The sequence below is a fragment of the Barbus barbus genome (genome assembly GCF_936440315.1).
Source record: "Barbus barbus genome assembly, chromosome: 37".
Classification (NCBI taxonomy): Eukaryota; Metazoa; Chordata; class Actinopteri; order Cypriniformes; family Cyprinidae; genus Barbus; species Barbus barbus.
The window spans coordinates 740,001-760,000 of NC_136715.1; the positions used below are offsets into that span (position 1 = coordinate 740,001).

Sequence of the window (20,000 nt, forward strand, 5' to 3'; positions counted from 1 at the left end):
CACAAATCGCTAGCCGAATTTACTCGGATTGGTGCTCTCATCTGGTTTGGGTTGGGGGAGGGGCTACGAATAGTTAAGTAGCAGTGGGAGGAGCCTCAGCGAAGGGGTGTGGCTGCTCGTGCCCCGGTCATATGGGATTTGCTAGATGCCTCATGAAATCGTAAAGGATCGTGACTCTCTGAATCAAACGATGAAACCTGAAAGGTTTTGACCAGGTCAGTCATTACATGAAATCCCAAAGAACATTGGAGAAAACATCAGTGCAGAGAACAACAAAACATCCCCCCGTTAACCCGCAAATCCAACAAACAAACAGGAAGTCAAGGAGACAGGGAGAGAGAGAGAACAATATCACAAGGAAACAGCAGATGAACAGTAGTTTTATTGATCAGAGACTGGGTGAGATCACGGACGATCGTACCTGCTCCAGCGCCGCCGGCCGTAACGATGGCAGTCGTAGGCGTAGTGGCCCTTCTCGCCACACTCGTAGCAGCGGTCACTGGGGTCGAAGGGACGGCGGGTCGGTGGACGGTCGAAGCGGGAACGCCGCGGCATTCCGGTGGAGAGCTCGGCTCGAACACGAGAGCCGCAGATCACCCTGAACACAAAGACCAGGACAGACGGAGCAGACTGCATTAGTGCTTTCAAATAATTAACCGCATCCAAAAAAAAGTTTTTGTTTACATAATATTAGGGCTCGGTAAAAGATATCAATATCTTGATTTTAATCGATTCTCACTTTTACGAAACGATATCGATTCTTAAATCCCAAGAATTGATTAGTCTAGCCTGTGTTCAGTTAATGTATGGAACATTTAAGTGCACCTCACTTAAATGTATTCAATATATCACAATAAGCATTGAGCTTTGGTACTTTTAATATAAAACAAAGTCTCAGATTTCAAATTCTGTCCATTGTATTGCAGTATTCAAACAATAAATGCAGTTTTGGTGCTGTTTAATATGGAGTGACAGATCGCTGTCACGCCTCAATGAACTGATAATCTCCTCTGCTTTAATACTAGTTATAGCACAAAATAAACATGACTAAACATCCGAAGGTATGTTAAAAGTTAAAAGAAAGAGTACAACTTTAGAATCCATATCCTGTCTCATATAATCACTCAGTGTTAACAACATATAACAGTATAACAGCTTGTAAACAAATCACGAGACAATATTTTATCCACAATAGAACATAGATAACATAACAAATGTTTAAACTGAGAAATTTTACAATTTTATGCACAAAATGAGATCGTTTCAAATTTGATGCCTGCTACATGTCTTAAAATAGTTGGGACGGGGGCATGTTTACCATGGTGTAGCATCTCCTCTTCTTTTCAAAAAAGTTTGAAGACGTCTGGGCATCGAGGTTATGAGTTTCTGGAGTTTTGGTGTTGGAATTTGGTCCCATTCTTACCTGATATAGGTTTCCAGCTGCTGAAGAGTTCATGGTCGTCTTTGACGTATTCTTCGTTTAATGATGCACCAAATGTTCTCTATAGGTGAAAGATCTGGACTGCAGGCAGGCCAATTCAGCACCCGGACTCTTCTACTACGAAGCTATGCTGTTGTAATAGCTGCAGTATGTGGTTTTGCATTATCCTGCTGAAATACACCTTGTCTGGAGGGGAGCATATGTTGCTCTAAAACCTTTATATACCTTTCAACATTCATAGTGCCTTCCAAAACATGCAAGCTGCCCATACCGTATGCACTTATGCACCCCCATACCATCAGAGATGTTGGCTTTTGAACTGAATGCTGATAACATGTTGGAAGGTCTCCTTTTTTGACACCATGGTGGCGTACACAGACGCAGCGGCTTCTCTCTCTTCCGAAAGAACGTTTTTTTCGTGTTTTTTGTCTTGTAAGTTGCAATGTTTTTGTACATTGTGTACATCACGTCTACCTGTCTTTAAGCGCGCATACAGTCATGAGTTTCTGCATCTCGCCCACAGCGGAGGCGCTACAAGCGGCGTGAGAGGAAGCAGAAGAGGGGTAAGCGCAGAGGTATCCGAGCTAGGCTAGCAGCCAACCCACACAAGCCAGCTATCCCCACCATCGTACTGGCGAACGTACGCTCTTTGGACAATAAACTGGACTACATCCGACTACTTCGCTCGACTCAGAGGACTGTAAGAGACTGTTGTGTTTTTGTGTTTACGGAAACATGGCTTAACAACAGCGTACCGGACTGCGCCATACAGCTCGACCAGCTAACATGCTATCGAGCTGACAGAGCTCTCGTCGAGGGAGGTAAGATCCGTGGCGGCGGGCTTTGTGTTTACATCAATGATGCATGGTGCTGCGACGCTGTTGTGGTCTGCAAACACTGCTCACCCTTGGTGGAGTTTATTATTATTATGTGCCGGCTGTTCTATCTACCGAGGGAATATACAGCTATACTACTCGTCGCTGTATACATCCCTCCCAGCTCCAACAACAACAACAAATGATCTGTACCAGCACACCAGTGAGCAGCAGACAGCCCACCCAGATGCTTTTTTCATCTTGGCTGGGGATTTCAACCACGCAGACTTAAAGAGTGTGTTCCCAAAAATACACCGACACATAGACTTTCCAACAAGGGGATAAAATATTCTGGACTTTGTTTACACCACCCAGAGAGGAGCTTACAAGGCCCTCCCCCTCCCCCACCTCGGAGCCTCAGACCACATCACTGTCATGCTAATGCCTGCATACAGACCACTCGTTAAAGTCATCAAACCAATACACAAACAGATACAAGTGTGGCCGGAAGGGTCGTCAGAGGCACTTCAAGACTGTTTTGACACCACTGGCTGGAATATGTTTAAACAGGCTGCCACATACAACAACACTACAGACCTCCAAGAGTACTCAGAGACGGTCACTGCCTACATCACCAAGTACATTGATGATGTAACAGTCACAAAGTCCATCACTGTCAGGTCCAACCAGAAGCCGTGGATGACAGGGGAGGTCTACAGACTTCTGAAGGCTCGGAACGCTGCCTTTAGAGCTGGAGATGAGGAAGCCTGAAGACAGCTAGGGCCAACCTTTCCCGCGGCATCAGAGAGGCCAAGAGACAGTACTCCAGGAGGATAGCCCATCGCTTCAGCAACAGCAGAGACACTCTGAGCCTGTGGCAGGGGATACAGACAATCACGGACTACAAGCCCCCACCACAGACCTGTGACAGCACCATCCTCCTGCTGAACGAGCTGAATGCCTTCTTTGAATGACTCCACCTCCTCCTGGCGACCAGGTGATGATGCTGTCCCCGGACAGTGTGAGGAGATCCCTCAGCAGGCTCAATGCACACAAAGCTCACTGATGTCTTCACAGACATCTTCAACATCTCGCTAAATCAGGCCGTTGTCCCCACATGCTTCAAAGCTACCACCATCATTCCAGTCCCGAAGAAGTCATCTCCATCCTGCTTCAATGACTACCATCCCATAGCACTCACTCCTATTCTCATGAAGTGCTTCGAACGGCTAGTCATGCACCACATCAAGTCTGTCCTCCCCCCCTCCCTGGACCCCTTTCAGTTTGCATATAGGTCCAACCGCTCGACTGATGATGCCATCACCCCTGCCCTCTACCCAGACCTCACACATCTGGACAAAAAAGACACATATGTATATAAAAAGACACACATGCTGTTCATAGACTTCAGTTCAGCATTCAACACAAATCATCCCTCAACAGCTCACTCACAAACTGGTCCAGCTGGGGCTCAACACCTCTCTGTGGAACTGGCTGTTGGACTTCCTGACCGGGAGACCTCAGGTAGTATGGGTCGGCATTAACACATCCAGCACCATCACACTGAACACTGGGGCCCCCCAAGGATGTGTGCTGAGCCCCCTCCTCTTCACTCTGCTGACCCACGACTGCACACCGTCACACAGCTCCAACCTGTTCATTAAGTTTGCGGATGACACGACTGTGGTGGGTCTCATTAGCAACAGAGAAGAGACAAACTACAGGAGCGAGGTGAGCCGCCTGGCCGGGTGGTGCAGTGACAACAATCTCTCTCTGAATGTGGAGAAGATGAAGGAGATTGTTGTTGACTTCAGGAGAGTACACACTCAGCATGCCCCTCTGACCATCAACGGTGCGACTGTGGAGAGAGTGAGCAGCACTAAGTTCCTGGGTGTGCACATCACAGAGGACCTCTCCTGGAATAACAACACTGTAGCACTGGCCAAGAAAGCACAGCAGCGTCTCTACTTCCTCCGCAAATTGAGAAAAGCCAGAGCCCCGACCCCCATCATGTGCACCTTCTACAGAGGCACCATCGAGAGCATCCTGACTAGCTGCATCACTGTGTGGTATGGCGCTTGCAACGCATCCTGCCGCAAGTCACTTCAACGCATAGTGAGAGCAGCTGAGAAGATCGTTGGTGTCTCTCTCCCCTCCCTCCAGGACATTTACAGCACCCGTCTCACCCGCAAAGCTTCTTCAGTCTGCTGCCATCAGGGAGGAGACTGCGGAGTCTCCAGGCGAGGACCAGCAGACTGAAGGACAGCTTCATACATCAGGCTGTCAGGAAGCTGAACCCTCTCCCGTCCTTGCCCCCCCTCCCCTCTTTTACCCCATGCAACACTGAACACTGATACTGCAACCCCCCCACATCTCCAGGACCTTACACCCCCCACCCACTTAAAAACTGTGACCAGTACCCGTCACTTGTGCAGCATTGGACTGATCACTACCTCATCCAGCATTGACTGCAAACTACCTCTTCGGATAGTCTGATAAAAAGACTGTTCTCTTGTCACTTTAACAGACTGATAAGCTCTTCTTGCACTACACATATATCTGCACAGTTTTGTTTTATTTAACTGGTTTGCACTCTATCTGCCATGTGCCTTATGCCACTTTATTTATCTCCTTTTTATTTTTCTACATTGTCCTCAGACTGATAAGTTCCTCTTGCACATATATATATATATATATATATATATATATATATACATACACACACTCTGTACATATACACATATATCTGCAGTTTTGTTTTATTTAACTGGTTTGCACTCTATCTGCCATGTGCCTTATGCCACTTTATCTATCTCTTTCTTTATTTTTCTACAATGTCCTCATTTGTATATCTGTATAGTTGTATGTACATATGTTTAAACTGTATTTATCTGTATTTGAACGTCTACTGTCAGTGTTTAATGTTAACTGTATGCACCAAGGGTCTGAGAGTAACGCAATTTAAATGTTCTGTATGTATGTGCCGTACATGTGGAAGAATTGACAATAAAGCAGACTTGACTTGACTTTCTCTTTAGCCCGGAGGACACGGCATCAGTGATTTCCAACAAGAATGTCAAATTTGGACTCATCTGACCATAGAACACTTTTCTATGGTGTTTTTCACATATGGCTTCCTTTTTGCATGATAGAGCTTTAGTTGGCATCTGCAGATGGCACGGCGGATTGTGTTCACCGAGAGTGGTTTCTGGAAGTATTCCTGGGCCCATTTAGTAATGTCAATGACAGAATCATGGCGATGAGTGATGCAGTGTCGTCTGAGGGCCCGAAGACCACGGGCATCCAACAAAGGTCTTCAGCCTTGTCCCTTACACACAGAGATTTCTCCAGTTTCTCTGAACCTTTTGATGATGTTATGCACTGTAGATTATGAGATTTACAAAGCCTTGGCAATTTGACGTTGAGGAACGTTGTTTTTAAAGTATTCCACAATCTTTTTACGCACTCTTTCACGGATTGAAGAGCCTCTGCCCATCTTTACTTGTGAGAGACTCTGCCTCTCTAAGACATCCCTTTTATGTTACAGACCTGATGTCAATTAACTTAATTAGTTGCTAGATGTTCTCCCAACTGAATCTTTTGAAAATGTCTTGCTTTTTCAGCCCTTTGTTGCCCCTGTGCCAACTTTTTTGAGACCTGTAGCAGGCATCAAATTTGAAATGAACTCATTTAGTGGATAAAATTGTAAAATTTCCCCGTTTAAACATTTGTAATGTTATCTATGTTCTATTATGAATACAATATTGGCTCATGTGATTTGAAAGTCTTTTAGTTTTCATTTTTATTCAAATTTAAAAAAACGTCCCAACATTTCCGGAATTCTGGTTGTAACATCACATTTACCTCATATTCAGTGACCGTAAAACTCATTAGTTATCTAGAAAAATAAACTGTAGAGAGCAGCATTTTGTTAAATATATGCACCATATAACATATTCATTATAATTTTTTTACTGTTCTTTAATGTTATATTTATATTTGAATAAATCCATCCAAGTTTTTATGACAGCCACTATTTAAATGTTTATATTTAAAAAAAAAAACTAACTGAAGTAATTGTAACTTAATTATTGTAAAAACTTAATTGTGTCATTTAAGCAGTTGTATAACACAAACCAGTCAAATGTAACCTTCAATATTATAGTAATGTAGTACCAGCTGACTCATGTATATTTTACAGCACTATTTGAGATTTTTTTCCTTGAGAAAATTTGGCATTTACTGTACCTAATATATATCCAAAATAATCAATATTCAATTGAATCGGTAATCAAACTGAATCGCAAGCTTGTGAATGAGAATTGAATTAAATCGTGAAATTTGTGTCAAAACCCAGCCCTACATCATGTGACCCTTGAGCACAAAACCAGTCATAAGGGTCAATTACTTGAGATTGAGATTTATGCATCTGAAAACTGAATAAATAATCTTTCCATTGATGTATGGTTTGTAAGGATAGGACAATATTTGTCCATATTTTACATTTTATTTCAGAGTATTTCAATTAAAGGCTGTGATTTAATGAAATAAATGTGACTGCTGCATGTTTCAAACTATTGTGATGTACTTAGTGTTGATAAATTATGACAATGTTTACTTTATGTTGTTTATATTGTAGTATATTTGTTAGATTAATATTTTATCTCTGGTAAGTAAAGTAGTGAAGACCTTTCAAAATACGAGTCCCAGTGTGTTTCAGGCTTGTTTATAATTAAAAGTCCCAAATTATGTTTTTTGTGGCTATTATTGGTATTTTGTTACACATTAAATTGTATCTGGCATTTAATTTAAAACAAATAATCCAATAATTATTAAATACATACAGTTTAAAGCAGACATATTTGAAAACCTAGTATACTTTGGTGAATTCAAATGAATAATTTTGCTTTCAAGTGTCTTCTCGTATCCCTTTATTAAGGAAAAACAAATTATTTGATTCACTGCATCCCTAAAGTTTTTATAATTACCTTGTATTGTTTAGTCTATCAGCACATGATAAACTGCTCGTTGGAAAAACATAAGCGTCAAGCCCTGCTTCACAGAGAGACTCTGTCTGAATGATGAATGTGAAGCGTCTCGATCTCAGATCAGGAGTCACTCACTTGCCATCGAGGCCTCGGACGGCGTCCTCAGCGTCTCTGGGATCCTCAAACTCCACGAAGGCGAATCCCGGCGGGTTGCGAGCGATCCACACCGTCCTCAGCGGCCCGTAATAACTGAACGCCCGCTCCAGCTCACCCTTACCTGCCCCGGTGCCCAGGTTACCCACGTACACCTTCGTTTCTGACAGAGGAGAGAGGGTTAACAGCTGTCACCTGCCACTACATCTAAAATCACCTGATGAATCCAGAAGAACTGTGTCTGCAAGACGCTTCAAGAAACCTCCTGGAAAGCTCCTGAGAAACACTTGTTTGTGTGTTTTAACAGCACTGTAGCTTGGAGACACAGTTCTTCTGGATTTAGTCTCAGTTTGTTCTGTTTCTTCATGTCATTCCAGACAGACTGATGATCATCAGATCAGATCTCAAACATCTCACTGGATTATTACTATTAATGACTAAATGAATGTTTCATACTGACACACTCCAGCAGAAGATAGAAATAACTGACTTTAAACCAGTTTTAGCTGCTGATATACTAGTGTTCTGGTCATTTGGCCAGAGCTGTATATATAACTCACATCATATGATTCACAACATAAACAGGATTTTAATTATATATTACTCTTGTTGTTATATATATATATATATATATATATATATATATATATATATATAGTTATTTTTCCAGTGTTTTTATTTAAATTCTAGTTTACACTTTTTACATTTTATGTGCTTTTATCATTCTGCTAGTTCATCAAAAGATCATTTCAAACAGAAATACAGAACAAACTAATAAAACTGTTCTAACATCCTAATAACTTACTGACCTACAACCCAACAAAATAATAATTCATCAAAGTACAAATACAAATAATGTGCATGTAAACTCTATCCGTTATGATTATTATATATTATTATTATTATTAGCCGGTGTTTACAGCGCGAGCGCCATTACAGTTAGCAGCTCATGCTAACACACATTACATCTCCTCAACAACCAGACATATTTAATACATCAAATCAAGCATTCTGCATCCGGATGCGCTTCTTTTTCGTGATTTATTTGACTCACCGCCTCCGTGTCGCCCGTGTCGCGACATAATGAAGAAGGAAATTAAGAAATCCTGACAGAAACACGATCTCGCGCCAGTGCAGCACTCAAAACTACATTTCCCATAATGCTAGTGTTCCCATATCTGACCGCGCGCTTATTCTAAATCATTTTATTTGCGTTATTATGCTTATTTTGTGTTGTGTATATCTCGTATACTCTCTATGTGTTCAATAAAAATAACTATATATTAAAAAAGAAAATCTCCGTGACCCCGCGTTCATCAGAACTATCGCTGTTTCAGACACTGCCTCCTGCTGTTTGGAAGATACTATTTCCAATAATTCCGCCCACCAAAGTGTGATTGGCACTGTCGAGATTATAAAATACTGCTATAAACCAGCAGCTTCAGTGGTCAGATGGTAAGGCCTGTACTGTGGTCTTTTTGACGCGATAGACCCGAGTTCGAACCCGCCTTTCGCCAAACATTTTTTCTCCCTTCTCAAATCTCATATCACACCGTAAAGGCATTTATTTTTAATAAAAATTAAAGAAATAACCAAAAAGTTGAAAATTAAGTATCAGGCAGGTTTAGGGTAGGTGTAGGGAGGGCTTTATTATCAATAAGGTGGCATCCGTTTAATAATCTGAATTAAAATGATAATTTACACTCAATACGTTATTATTGCATACTGTTTTATAATGTACTACAATACTGAAGTGCAATTGCCCCTATTTTGCAACAAGTTGTATAAATGGCAGAAAATCTTGCTATTTTAACAGTGTAAATATAATCTATAGCTATTTGCACTTAGTGTAGATAAAATCCATTACTATTTGAACTTAAGAAAAATGACCGCAATTTCAACTGAGGGGGGCCTATAATCAGTCCGTGCCCAGGACACCTCTGCTCATGATCCGTCCCTGCGGGAAGTCGTGGCCTATTATTATTATTATTAAAGGTTGTGGGTTCGAGTCCCCGGCCGGCAGGGATTGTAGGTGGGGGGAGTGAATGTCCAGCGCTCTCTCCACCCTCAATACCACGACTGAGGTGCCCTTGAGCAAGGCACCGAACCCCCAACTGCTCCCCGGACGTTAACGAAGAAAAAAAATGTATAACGATTACCCGCATCAGGTTTCTTATGGTGAGGCAGAGAGAGAGTTCAAGCAGGACATGGTCATTGAAATGATGTAAAGCGTTACCCAATCATTCCACAGAGAGGACAGAATTTGCAGTAGATTGAAATATCTGCAGATACAGAATGTAAAAAAATAAAAACAAAAAATGGTTTAGTATTTATTCATAATTAAAATAAAAGCTGTAACAATGATCCACCTTGGACAATTCCTGTAGTTGTAAGAATGTTTGCTTGTAATGCAGACAGGATCACTGAGCGATGTGTGGTCTGAGCAGCGGTAGCACTAGTCTCATCAGGGATGAGGTGTTGTGGAGACTCCTTACAGACTGAAGAAAGCCTCTAATGATTGGGAATAGTAGATGGTAGCTTTTTATTCATTAGGATATATTCTGCCATGCTCTTTACTTTAGAAACATCCTGGAGGGTAAGTCTCACTTTCATCACTTTCCTCCATCGCTGTTGCCTGAAATTCTTCAGTGCTTTCAGTCTCCGAACCTTTCAGAAGAGTTCAGGGTGCACTTGAAAGAGATGCCGTTTCACAATGTATTTATGGGTGCATGACCTCAGGGTTTTGCACAGGGACAGTGCCATAAATTCTTCTGGGTGTCATATGACACCATGACTCTGCCCAGTCTACTATAATATGATATATTAGGCTCGTAGACCGATATGAATCTGTTTGATGGTGGGACTCCAATCTTGGATTCAGTGGTGCATTTTCTTCTTGGGCTAGTTTTTGACGATCGACACACTGTTTTATTTTGTCCTGCCCAAACCACTTGCTTTTAACCATTTCTTTTAAACTTTCTTCTGTGAGTGAAGGTGAGGTTAAAAAGGTTTTGCAGTATGAAACTGACCGGAGATGAACACACTGGTATGACAGCAGTCCACTTCTCCAAGCCAACTCCATATTAGTCCGGCACTCATTTAATTCACATGAAACACGATGTTGTTCCCCCCATATTTTAATTTGCACATGGAGTGGAGTAGAAGCTCCATGAATACTTTGTGGACCGTATAGACTCCATTCTGGGGGTCTATGCACTCACTGTCAAGGGATGAGGAAGTAATGTCCATCATTTTTGGGGTGTGTCTGAGAACATATGTCTTTTTAAATTTTTATGGTGGCATATCAAATCACATTTGGGACATTTCTTTAGTTGCTTTGTTTTTTTTCCTACCATTTTTGTTGAAGGGCTTAGAAATGCCAGAAGTGGTGGGCAGAGTCGTGGCAGAAGTTGTGTTGGCTTTAGTGTGAGGGGTTGGTGGTTGGTGTTATTGTTTGCAGAGTGCTAAATGTTTAATAAAATCAGGTTTTCTTCAAATTGTTGATTTGCAGTAGAGGCAGTGATCATGTGGGTGACTTCTGCAGAGGCGTCCACATCTGTGTATTGTAAATTCTGAAAAACAGCAGTATAAGATTGCACTTTAAAGTTCATTTTAAGATTTCACTATAATAAGATGTACACTTGCAAATATTACCTTCATGCTGGACCGATCTATTGAAATGTGCCTGCAGATGCGTTTGCACTTTTGCCAACCTGAGGCAACACACAATGGACAGTGGAAATGACTGCAGCATTTGGTGCACTGTATTAGTTCTGGCAGAGACCCCATTTTTCAACTGTAATATCCATCTGGGAAAAAACACACAAGTCACACGCAAATGATTTAGACAACCCAACAGAGCTCATATTGTCAATTCTACGCAGGTTACTTGATATTTTGATGAAAATAAACTCAAGGCAGCATTTTACTCCAAAGATATTATTTGTAATTATTAGAGAAGTTATTTCTAATTGCACTGTTATTGTGTTACTGTTATTGTCTGTGGTAGCTCTTGAGATTTGTAAAGTACAATAAAAAGAACGTGCACACTCTACTACTACTAATAGTATATGTAGTAGTAATATTAGTATGAAATAATAGTAGTTAATACAGTAATACATACATAGTACTAAAATATGTTACAAATAATAATTTTATATATTATACATTTTATTTTAACATTTTTTTATTTTGTTAGAAAACATTAAGTATCCCAGAATGGTACAATAACACAGAAAATAAGAGCAAGCTGTAAATATGATAAAATAATGCTATCTTTTTGATCAAATCAAACACTAAGCTAGCAATAATAGGTTATGCACCACGTGTTTGATAATAACTGGGGAGAACAAAATTCACGGCTTATTTAGTCGAACTATCTAAACTATCATTAAATACTAAAATAGGCTATTCGTGTGTTGGTGTAATAAGATGTCACATTGATTTATGCCATAAAACCAGGTAATTGTCAGGAATCGCTTTAATAAAATTAATAACCTTACTCACGTGTCTGATGTTGCTACTTGGTAGCAGTTTTATAATGTTGGAAATTATTACGGTACACACCGCTACAAAACAAATGTTCATCCAAACAGCAGGAGGCACTGTCTGACAAAACGCTAGTTCTGTGAGTGCAGGTCTGAGTGTGCAGGTGGGCCCCGGGGCCTGCAGCTTCACCCTACTCCATCATCCTGGCACAGATTCAGAGTCTAGTGGCGAGCAACCCCGGAGCAGAACCACTGCCCGAGACAAGCCAGTGACGCTTCCGCCTGGTCAGAAGAGCCCAGGTGTTAAAGCACATTCACAATGCTGTGGTTTCCTTGTTTTAGGATCAAACATGGCAACAAATCAATGCTATTTATAAGCTGTTGTCTGAATATTTTGAGCTCTTGATTCATGTAACATTGTAAGTCATTGCATGTTATAATAAATGTTTCCTGATGAATGCATAAACCAACACTATGCTCAGAATGGAAGAGAAATTAACCTTTTTGAAACTGAATCATTTGCTTTGCAAACTGAATCACTTTTTCAAAGCACTCCAAGTCTGCTGGTCAGAACGGTGTAAATGCAATGAAAACTCAGCGCAGACGTTCATAAAAACACCTTTTACAAACTCATTGCAATGTAATCTATTAAGTGCAATTAACAAATTATGAAATACAATTAGAGATGGGTACATAACGGCAGACACCAGACATTTCATTATTTGATAAATGATTGCTGGGATAATTCAGTAGTGTCTGATATTGATCGTCTCTACTAAACTCTACACCCTGGAACATCATAAGTGATGTCTGACTTCGATAACTATAGTTCTCTCCTTAAATATGAAGAGATCAGACAACAGATTCATGAGTTCATCACATTTCATGTAATTCTGATATCAGTCAGACACTGAAGTGAGTTGTTTTGGTCTCTTCTGAGGAAGATTCATTCACTTGTTTCACACAGAGAGACATTTAATGTTCATCCGATCTCATTTTGTAAGTGACCTTTCTTTCTGTGTGGATTGTTTGACGCCTCGAAAGAGAATATAGGAAGATAGAACTTGATTTGTGTTTCCTGCTAGCTAAATTTCCCAAAAATCTGCTCTACATCTCTTTTCTTTATTCAGAGTTGATCCAGATGAGTTCATGGAAACTATCCAGAGTTAAAGCAGTGAAAACTGCCTCTCTATATTCATCCTGTGTTAAGATGAACACGCTTACTACAGTTAAACCAGGGTAAACACAAATTAACCATGCTTTTGCTACACTAACCTTAGTTTAACCATCATATTGTAGTAAAACTGTGGTTATACAAAACAAAAACATGGCTACTACACGTGTACTATAGTAAAACCATGGTTAATTCTCTTAAGGGATTTGTATTTGTGTATTCTTTCTTTGTTTTTGTAACTGTGCTGCCTTAATGGTTTGATGTTTTGTACCGTTTAATAATATAAAAAATGGAATCAGAAATGATGGTTCACAGATCATTTGATTCAGATCAGGACTTCAGAGCACGGATCACGAATCATACAATTAGCGAAGTGATTCACAAACCTGCTCTGAAGTCCCGATCTGAATCAAAAGATTCACAAACCTGCTCTGAAACAAACCTGCTCTGAAGTCCTGATCTGAATCAAAAGATTCACAAACCTGCTCTGAAGTCCTGATCTGAATCAAAAGATTCACAAACCTGCTCCGAAGTCCTGATCTGAATCAAAAGATTCACAAACCTGCTCTGAAGTCCTGATCTGAATCAAAAGATTCACAAACCTGCTCTGAAGTCCTGATCTGAATCAAAAGATTCACAAACCTGCTCTGAAGTCCTGATCTGAATCAAAAGATTCACAAACCTGCTCTGAAGTTTTCATCAGTTTATCAGTTTTCATATTCAGCCTGTCTCATGTTCATTATTGAGCAGTTCAGTGTTTGATTTTAAGGGTGTTTTTGCTGCTCCTGTACCAACAGTGTTGGGTCACATGATCTGAATCCACTGATTCTCTTATGATTGTGAAATCATCAGTTCTGTATAAAGCGCTACAGAAAGTGAAGTGTCGTCCCACGGCTAGCGTTTGGCATACATTGGTAGAAACACTTTTATTCCCTTGTTTTAAGAAGGCGATCGTTTCATCTTTACATACTTATTGGCAAAACAAGAAATGATTGAGAAAATAAAAGATCTAACACATACAGGACAATCAGGTGTGTTTCTTGAAGGTTTCTCCAGTACCTCTTTGGTGTGAGGGTACCTTAAGCTCCCAGTGCTCTTTAGTCTACTGGCTCTCGAGTGAGTCTAGAACACCAGATCATCCAGAGAACGCTCTCCATCACCAGAAGAGCTGCTCTGTTTAGTCTGTCATCCAGCAGGTTGGTTTGTTTCTCAGTCTGTGTTCAGGAGGAGAAGCAGCCGATCGCAGACGATGACTGCGGAAAACCAACCAAGCCGTGAAATGAAACGAACATGAGACAAAACAGCTACACCAAAGACAAAAAACAATACAGAGAGTTCCCAAACGGGTGTGATTTGCACTTTATGGAAACACAATCATGGTCTCGGAAGGATGATTTTAAAGGGACAGTTCACCCAAAATTACAGTTCCGCCATCATTTACTCATCCTCAAGATGTTTCAAACCTGAATGAGTTTCTTCTGTTGAACACAAAACAGATGCTTTTAAGAATGTTGGCAACCAAACAGTTGATGGTAGCCATTGACTTCCATTATATGAAAAAAAAACACTATGCAAATCAATGGGTACCATCAATTGTCTGGTTACTCACATTTCTCAAAATATCTAATAATGCTGGGCAATGATTAATCGCATCCAAAATAAACGTTTTTGTTAACATAATATATGTGTGTGTATTGTGTATATTAATTATGTATTTATAAATACACACACATACAGTATATATTTTGAAAATATTTACAGTACATGTATTTACATGTATATATTTATATTATATATAAATATATGTAATATATAAACATAACATTTTTCCTAAATATATACATGCATGTGTGTGTATTTATATATACATAAATATACACAGTACTCACATATATTATGTACACAACTTTTATTTTGGATGCGATTAATCACAATTAATCGTTACCCAGCACTAATATCTTCTTTTGTGTCCTTCTAAATGTTTTCTAAATATTTTTAAGAATGTTGGTAACTGGACCATTTTGATTCCCATTGATTTCCATTATATGGGCAAAAAATACTATGAAAGTCTATGGGTGCCGTCAGCTGTTTGGTTACCAACATTCTAAAAAATATAATTTTTGTGTTCAGCAGCAGAGAGAAACTCACAGGTTTGGAACAGCTTGAGGGTGACTAAACACTGACAGAATTCCCATTCTCGGCTGAACCGTCCCTTTAAGGGCACATGTTGCTTTCGTCTGTTTTCGTTTAGTCTCCAGCACTGTCTGTAAGCGTGTTGCTCGTCGCTCTACGAGGGGTTTGCGTTCTCCAGGAGTGGCGGCCCGTCGCGGTGGACCGACTCTCTCTTGTAGGTCTTGGGTGGGAGTTTGGGGATGGGCGACTGCGAGGTGCTGTGGCGCGGCGGCACAGGCGGCCCGGGCATCTGCGGCGGGAAGAAGGCCTGGCTGGGTTCGGAGCGCCGGCCCTGCGGAGGCGGCTGCAGGTGCAGCGGGGAGCTGGAGAAGACGTCCGGCGTTCGCACTGGCTCCCGCGGCGGCAGGGTGGGTGGGCTGTCGGGCGGCTCCGTGAGCGAGTAACGGGGAGAGTACACCTTGGTGGTGGGCTGACGCGGTGGGATCGCCGGAGGACTGTCCAGGTGCTTCGACATCATCTGAAACACACAGACAAACCACTCGTCACACGCTGTGCTCGGAAAGATCACATGTGCATGCATAGGACATAGGATTCTATTCTATCTATAGCACAACTGTACACACAATTTTATTTTTCAGCTTATTTTTGTATTTTTTTGTTTATTTATATTTACATTTGTGTCCCTGCAGCACAAAAGCAGTCATCAGTAACACAGGTATATTTGTAGCAATAGCCAGAAATACATTGTATGGATCAAAATTATACATTTCTCTTTCATGACAAAAATCATTAGGATATTAAGATCATGTTCCATCAAGATATTTTGTATATATATCAAAACTTAATTATTGATTAGTAATATGCATTGCTAAGAACTTCATTTGAACAACTTTAAAGGAGATTTTCTCAATATTTAGATTTTTTTGCTCCCTCAGATTCCAGATTTTCTAATAGTTGTATCTCAGCCAAATATTGTCCTATCATAACAAACCATACATCAATTGAAAGAGTATTTATTATCTCAATTTCAAAAAATTGACCCTTATGACTGGTTTTGTGGTCCAGGGTCACTTATGTTTTTATCCTCATATATTTTTTTTTATTGTCTGTGTTGTTGTCTCTGTGTTCTGGGAGCTTGTGACACTAAAACAGATTCCTTGTATGCGCAAACATATTTGGCAATAAAGCTCTCTCTGACTTCTAATTTTGACCCTGGACCACAAAACCAGTCATAAGGGTCAAGTTTATGAAATTGAGATTTAGACATCATCTGAAAGCTGATGAAAATCTGGAATCTGAGGGAGCAAAAAAATCTAAATATTGAGAAAATCTCCTTTAAAGTTGTTCAAATGAAGTTCTTAGCAATGCATATTACTAATCAAAAATGAAGTTTTGATATATTTATGGTAGGAAATTTACTAAATATCTTCATGGAACATGATCTTAATATCCTAATGATTTTTGTCATAAAAGAGAAATGTATAATTTTGATCCATACAATGTATTGTTGGTTATTGCTGCAGATATACCTGTGTTACTCATGACTGCTTTTGTTTCTTGCATTTCATATATAATATTTTTCTTTCTTTTTTTTCCATTCGTGGGAAAAAAAATTCAAAAAAGATAATTGCGACTTTTTCTCATAATTCTTCTCCGAGTTTATATCTCACAATTCTGACCTTTTTTTCCAGAATCATGAGATATAAATCAGAATTGCTAGATAAAAAGTTGCAATTAATCATTATTTTTATTCCATGGCAGAAACATGTTTCCATAATTTTACATCGTGCTCACAAGTGGGAAAATCTATTTCCAGGCTTTTACAACACAGTTTATATAAATGTGCGTTACTAATATTTGTCAAAAAAAGAAACAGATATCATACAATTACATAGTATTTTTTTTTTTTTTTACTACTTTTGTTGTCTAATATACAAAATGTAGGTTTTTTATTTATATGCATGCATTGCAACTTACTTATAATTAGGTAATTATATTATTATTATTATTAGCGATATATTTTTAAACATTAGGAGTGATGTTTTATTATTTTGGCTATGCCATATGCTCCTTATTTCCTGTCCAGAGACTGGAGATGAATGTTGCTCTGTAGCTGATTCTATGGTCTGTTAAATCAAATATTAAATAAAGAATAGAAGATGAAGCACTGAAGGTAAGGACGGGTCCGGGCACCTTGGAGGGCGAGGACTCGGCGGGCGCAGATTCGGGCCGGCGGCGCGGTGGGATGGGCGGAGGAACGGGAGGCTCGTCATTCCGGAGGAAACTCATCATAGACGACACTGAAGAAGATCCTGAGACACACACACACACACGCTGATGACATCACTACAGAGAGCATCACAGGTGCAAACAGTTGAAGGGGGGAAAGGTGAGAACATGGAATTTCTCCACACGGATATTTGCTTTACATGCTCCTCTGTAGTCTAAAACTCTTTTTTCAACATCTTGTTGCAACATTTTACAAAAACTAAGATATTTGACAATATTGGCTAATGCTGACCTAAAATACAAAACATTTGCCCTCTTTCTCTCTCTCTCCACTGTTCCCACATCTCAAATATTACCCTTTTTAGTTTTTGAAGTAAAGAGTAAAGAAAATACTATGCAAGACCTATTGAATCAACCAGGGGCCAGTTCCATAGCCAGCATGATAAGACTGTCTTAAGAACTAGTTTAACCAACTAGATCAGTCTTACTCTTCCAATACAAATAAGACCAATCTTTCATAACTGAATTTAAAAAGTTATGACCAGTCTTGAAGAAAAAAAATAGATGACTAACTTTTTAAGACTAGTTTAAACAGTTCTTTATTTACCCTTGGAAGACCAATAAAAAACTATATTTAGCTGAGATACAACTATTTGAAAATCTGGAATCTGAGGGAGCAAAAAAATATAAATATTGAGAAAATCTCCTTTAAAGTTGTTCAAATGAAGTTCTTAGCAATGCATATTACTAATCAAAAATGAAGTTTTGATATATTTACGGTAGGATATTTACTAAATATCTTCATGGAACATGATCTTAATATCCTAATGATTTTTGTCATAAAAGAGAAATGTATAATTTTGATCCATACAATGTATTGTTGGCTATTGCTACAGATATACCTGTGTTACTCATGACTGCTTTTGTGCTCCAAATCTCACAGGTGACCTACTTTGATCTCAAATAAGTGAGTTGTCACTGAAAGGTGAGGAGTTTGCATCTATGGAGGATGCTGGGAAACATGTCACATGATCAACAGCGGCCTGAACATGCAAGAGCGGCCCGTGGAGGACAGACACACGGCACAGACGCATGGGTGAAGAACGTGAGACGCTGAGATACTAACGTGGGCCGTGTGGTAGAGTGACCGCAGCGAATATACTGTCGCTGTCTGTCAGGAAGCAGAGAGAAACACAGGAGAAGGTGACGGACTGATCCACAGCCACCAGAACTGATCCAGGATCAGCATCACTGCATGATGCTACAGGACACTCATGTAAATGACACTAACAGAACTGGATCTGGGACAGATTATCACTGACTCAACCAATGGAGAGAGTTTAGGGCGGGGCTTTCTGTGTGTCTGACCAATGGCATCATTTTCACAATTATAATTCATTCGGATATTATATACAACTGACTACTCTCCAAACTAACCAGGATAAACTCACATCTGCTGATGAGGATTTAATAATAATAATAATAATAATACACCACCAGTCAAAAGTTTGAATAAAATTATTTTTCATGTTTTTGAAAAGTCTCTTCTGCTCACCAAGGCTACATTTATTTGATGAGAAATACATAAAAAATAGTGAAATATTATTACAATTTAAAACAGCTGTTTTCTATGTGAATATGTGTTAAACTGTAATGTATTTCTGTGATCTGCAGCTGTATTTTCAGCATCATTACTCCAGTCTTCAGTGTCACATGATCTTCAGAAATCATAATAATATACTGATTTACTGCTCAACAAACATTTCTGATTATTATCAAGTAGGGCTGCACGATTATGACAAAAATCATAATTGTCGCTTATTCCCTTGAAACTGTAATTGTGATTATTAATGACGATTATCACTATTTACACTGAATGATGTTTGTACCATTGTTTGCAGCAACTGCATGCCATATTTTTAGATGAAAATAAACCAGCTGAAAACACTCTTATTGTTTTTCTATAGTATTAAGCCTCAAATGTCAACAACACATTAGATTGGTTTCTTTAAATAATAATAAAAAAAAGAAAATATGAATGGTATTATATTAGATTTAACCTAAAATTAAAACAATAGGAAAAACCTTCAAGATAAACTGTAGAAAGAAAACAAACACATCTTAATCATGCAGAATAACAAGTAATTACGATTAGAAATTAAATTAATTCTGCAGCCCTATTATCAATGTTGAAACAGTTTTTATTCATCAAATTAAATATCAAAAGTTCCAGTAAAGACATTTATAATGTTAGAAAAGATTTCCATTTCAAATAAATGCTGTTCTTTTGAACTTTCTATTCATCTGTGAATCCTGAGAAACTGTGTTCAACATTGATAATAATAATAATGTTTGTTGAGCAGTAAATCAGTATATTATAATGATTTCTGAAGATCATGTGACACTGAAGACTGCAGTAATGATGCTGAAAATACAGCTGTGTGTGTGAGAGAGAGTGTGTGTGTCTGTCTCTGTGTGTGTGTGTGAGAGAGAGAGTGTGTGTCTGTGTGTGTGTGTGTGTGTGTGTGTGAGTGAGTGTGTGTCTGTGTGTGTGTTCTGTGTGTGTGTGTCTGTGTGTGT

General features: G+C 39.4%; 1 protein-coding gene across 2 annotated transcripts in view; it reads right to left on the bottom strand.

Moving 5' to 3' along the window:
• Positions 1 to 20,000, bottom strand: part of LOC306857119 (son of sevenless homolog 1-like) — a 72,983-nt gene that overhangs the window by 6,001 nt on the left and 46,982 nt on the right. The window contains exons 22-23 of one of the 2 annotated variants that reach the window (XM_079396823.1): positions 7,380 to 7,560; positions 422 to 598 (exon numbers count right to left, since the gene is read on the bottom strand). In XM_079396823.1, the coding sequence (XP_079252949.1) occupies positions 422 to 598; positions 7,380 to 7,560 (358 nt within the window). Of the gene's footprint in view, positions 1 to 421; positions 599 to 7,379; positions 7,561 to 13,977; positions 15,709 to 17,384; positions 17,504 to 20,000 lie in introns of those variants that run through there. The other variant, XM_079396822.1, reaches the window with a different exon arrangement.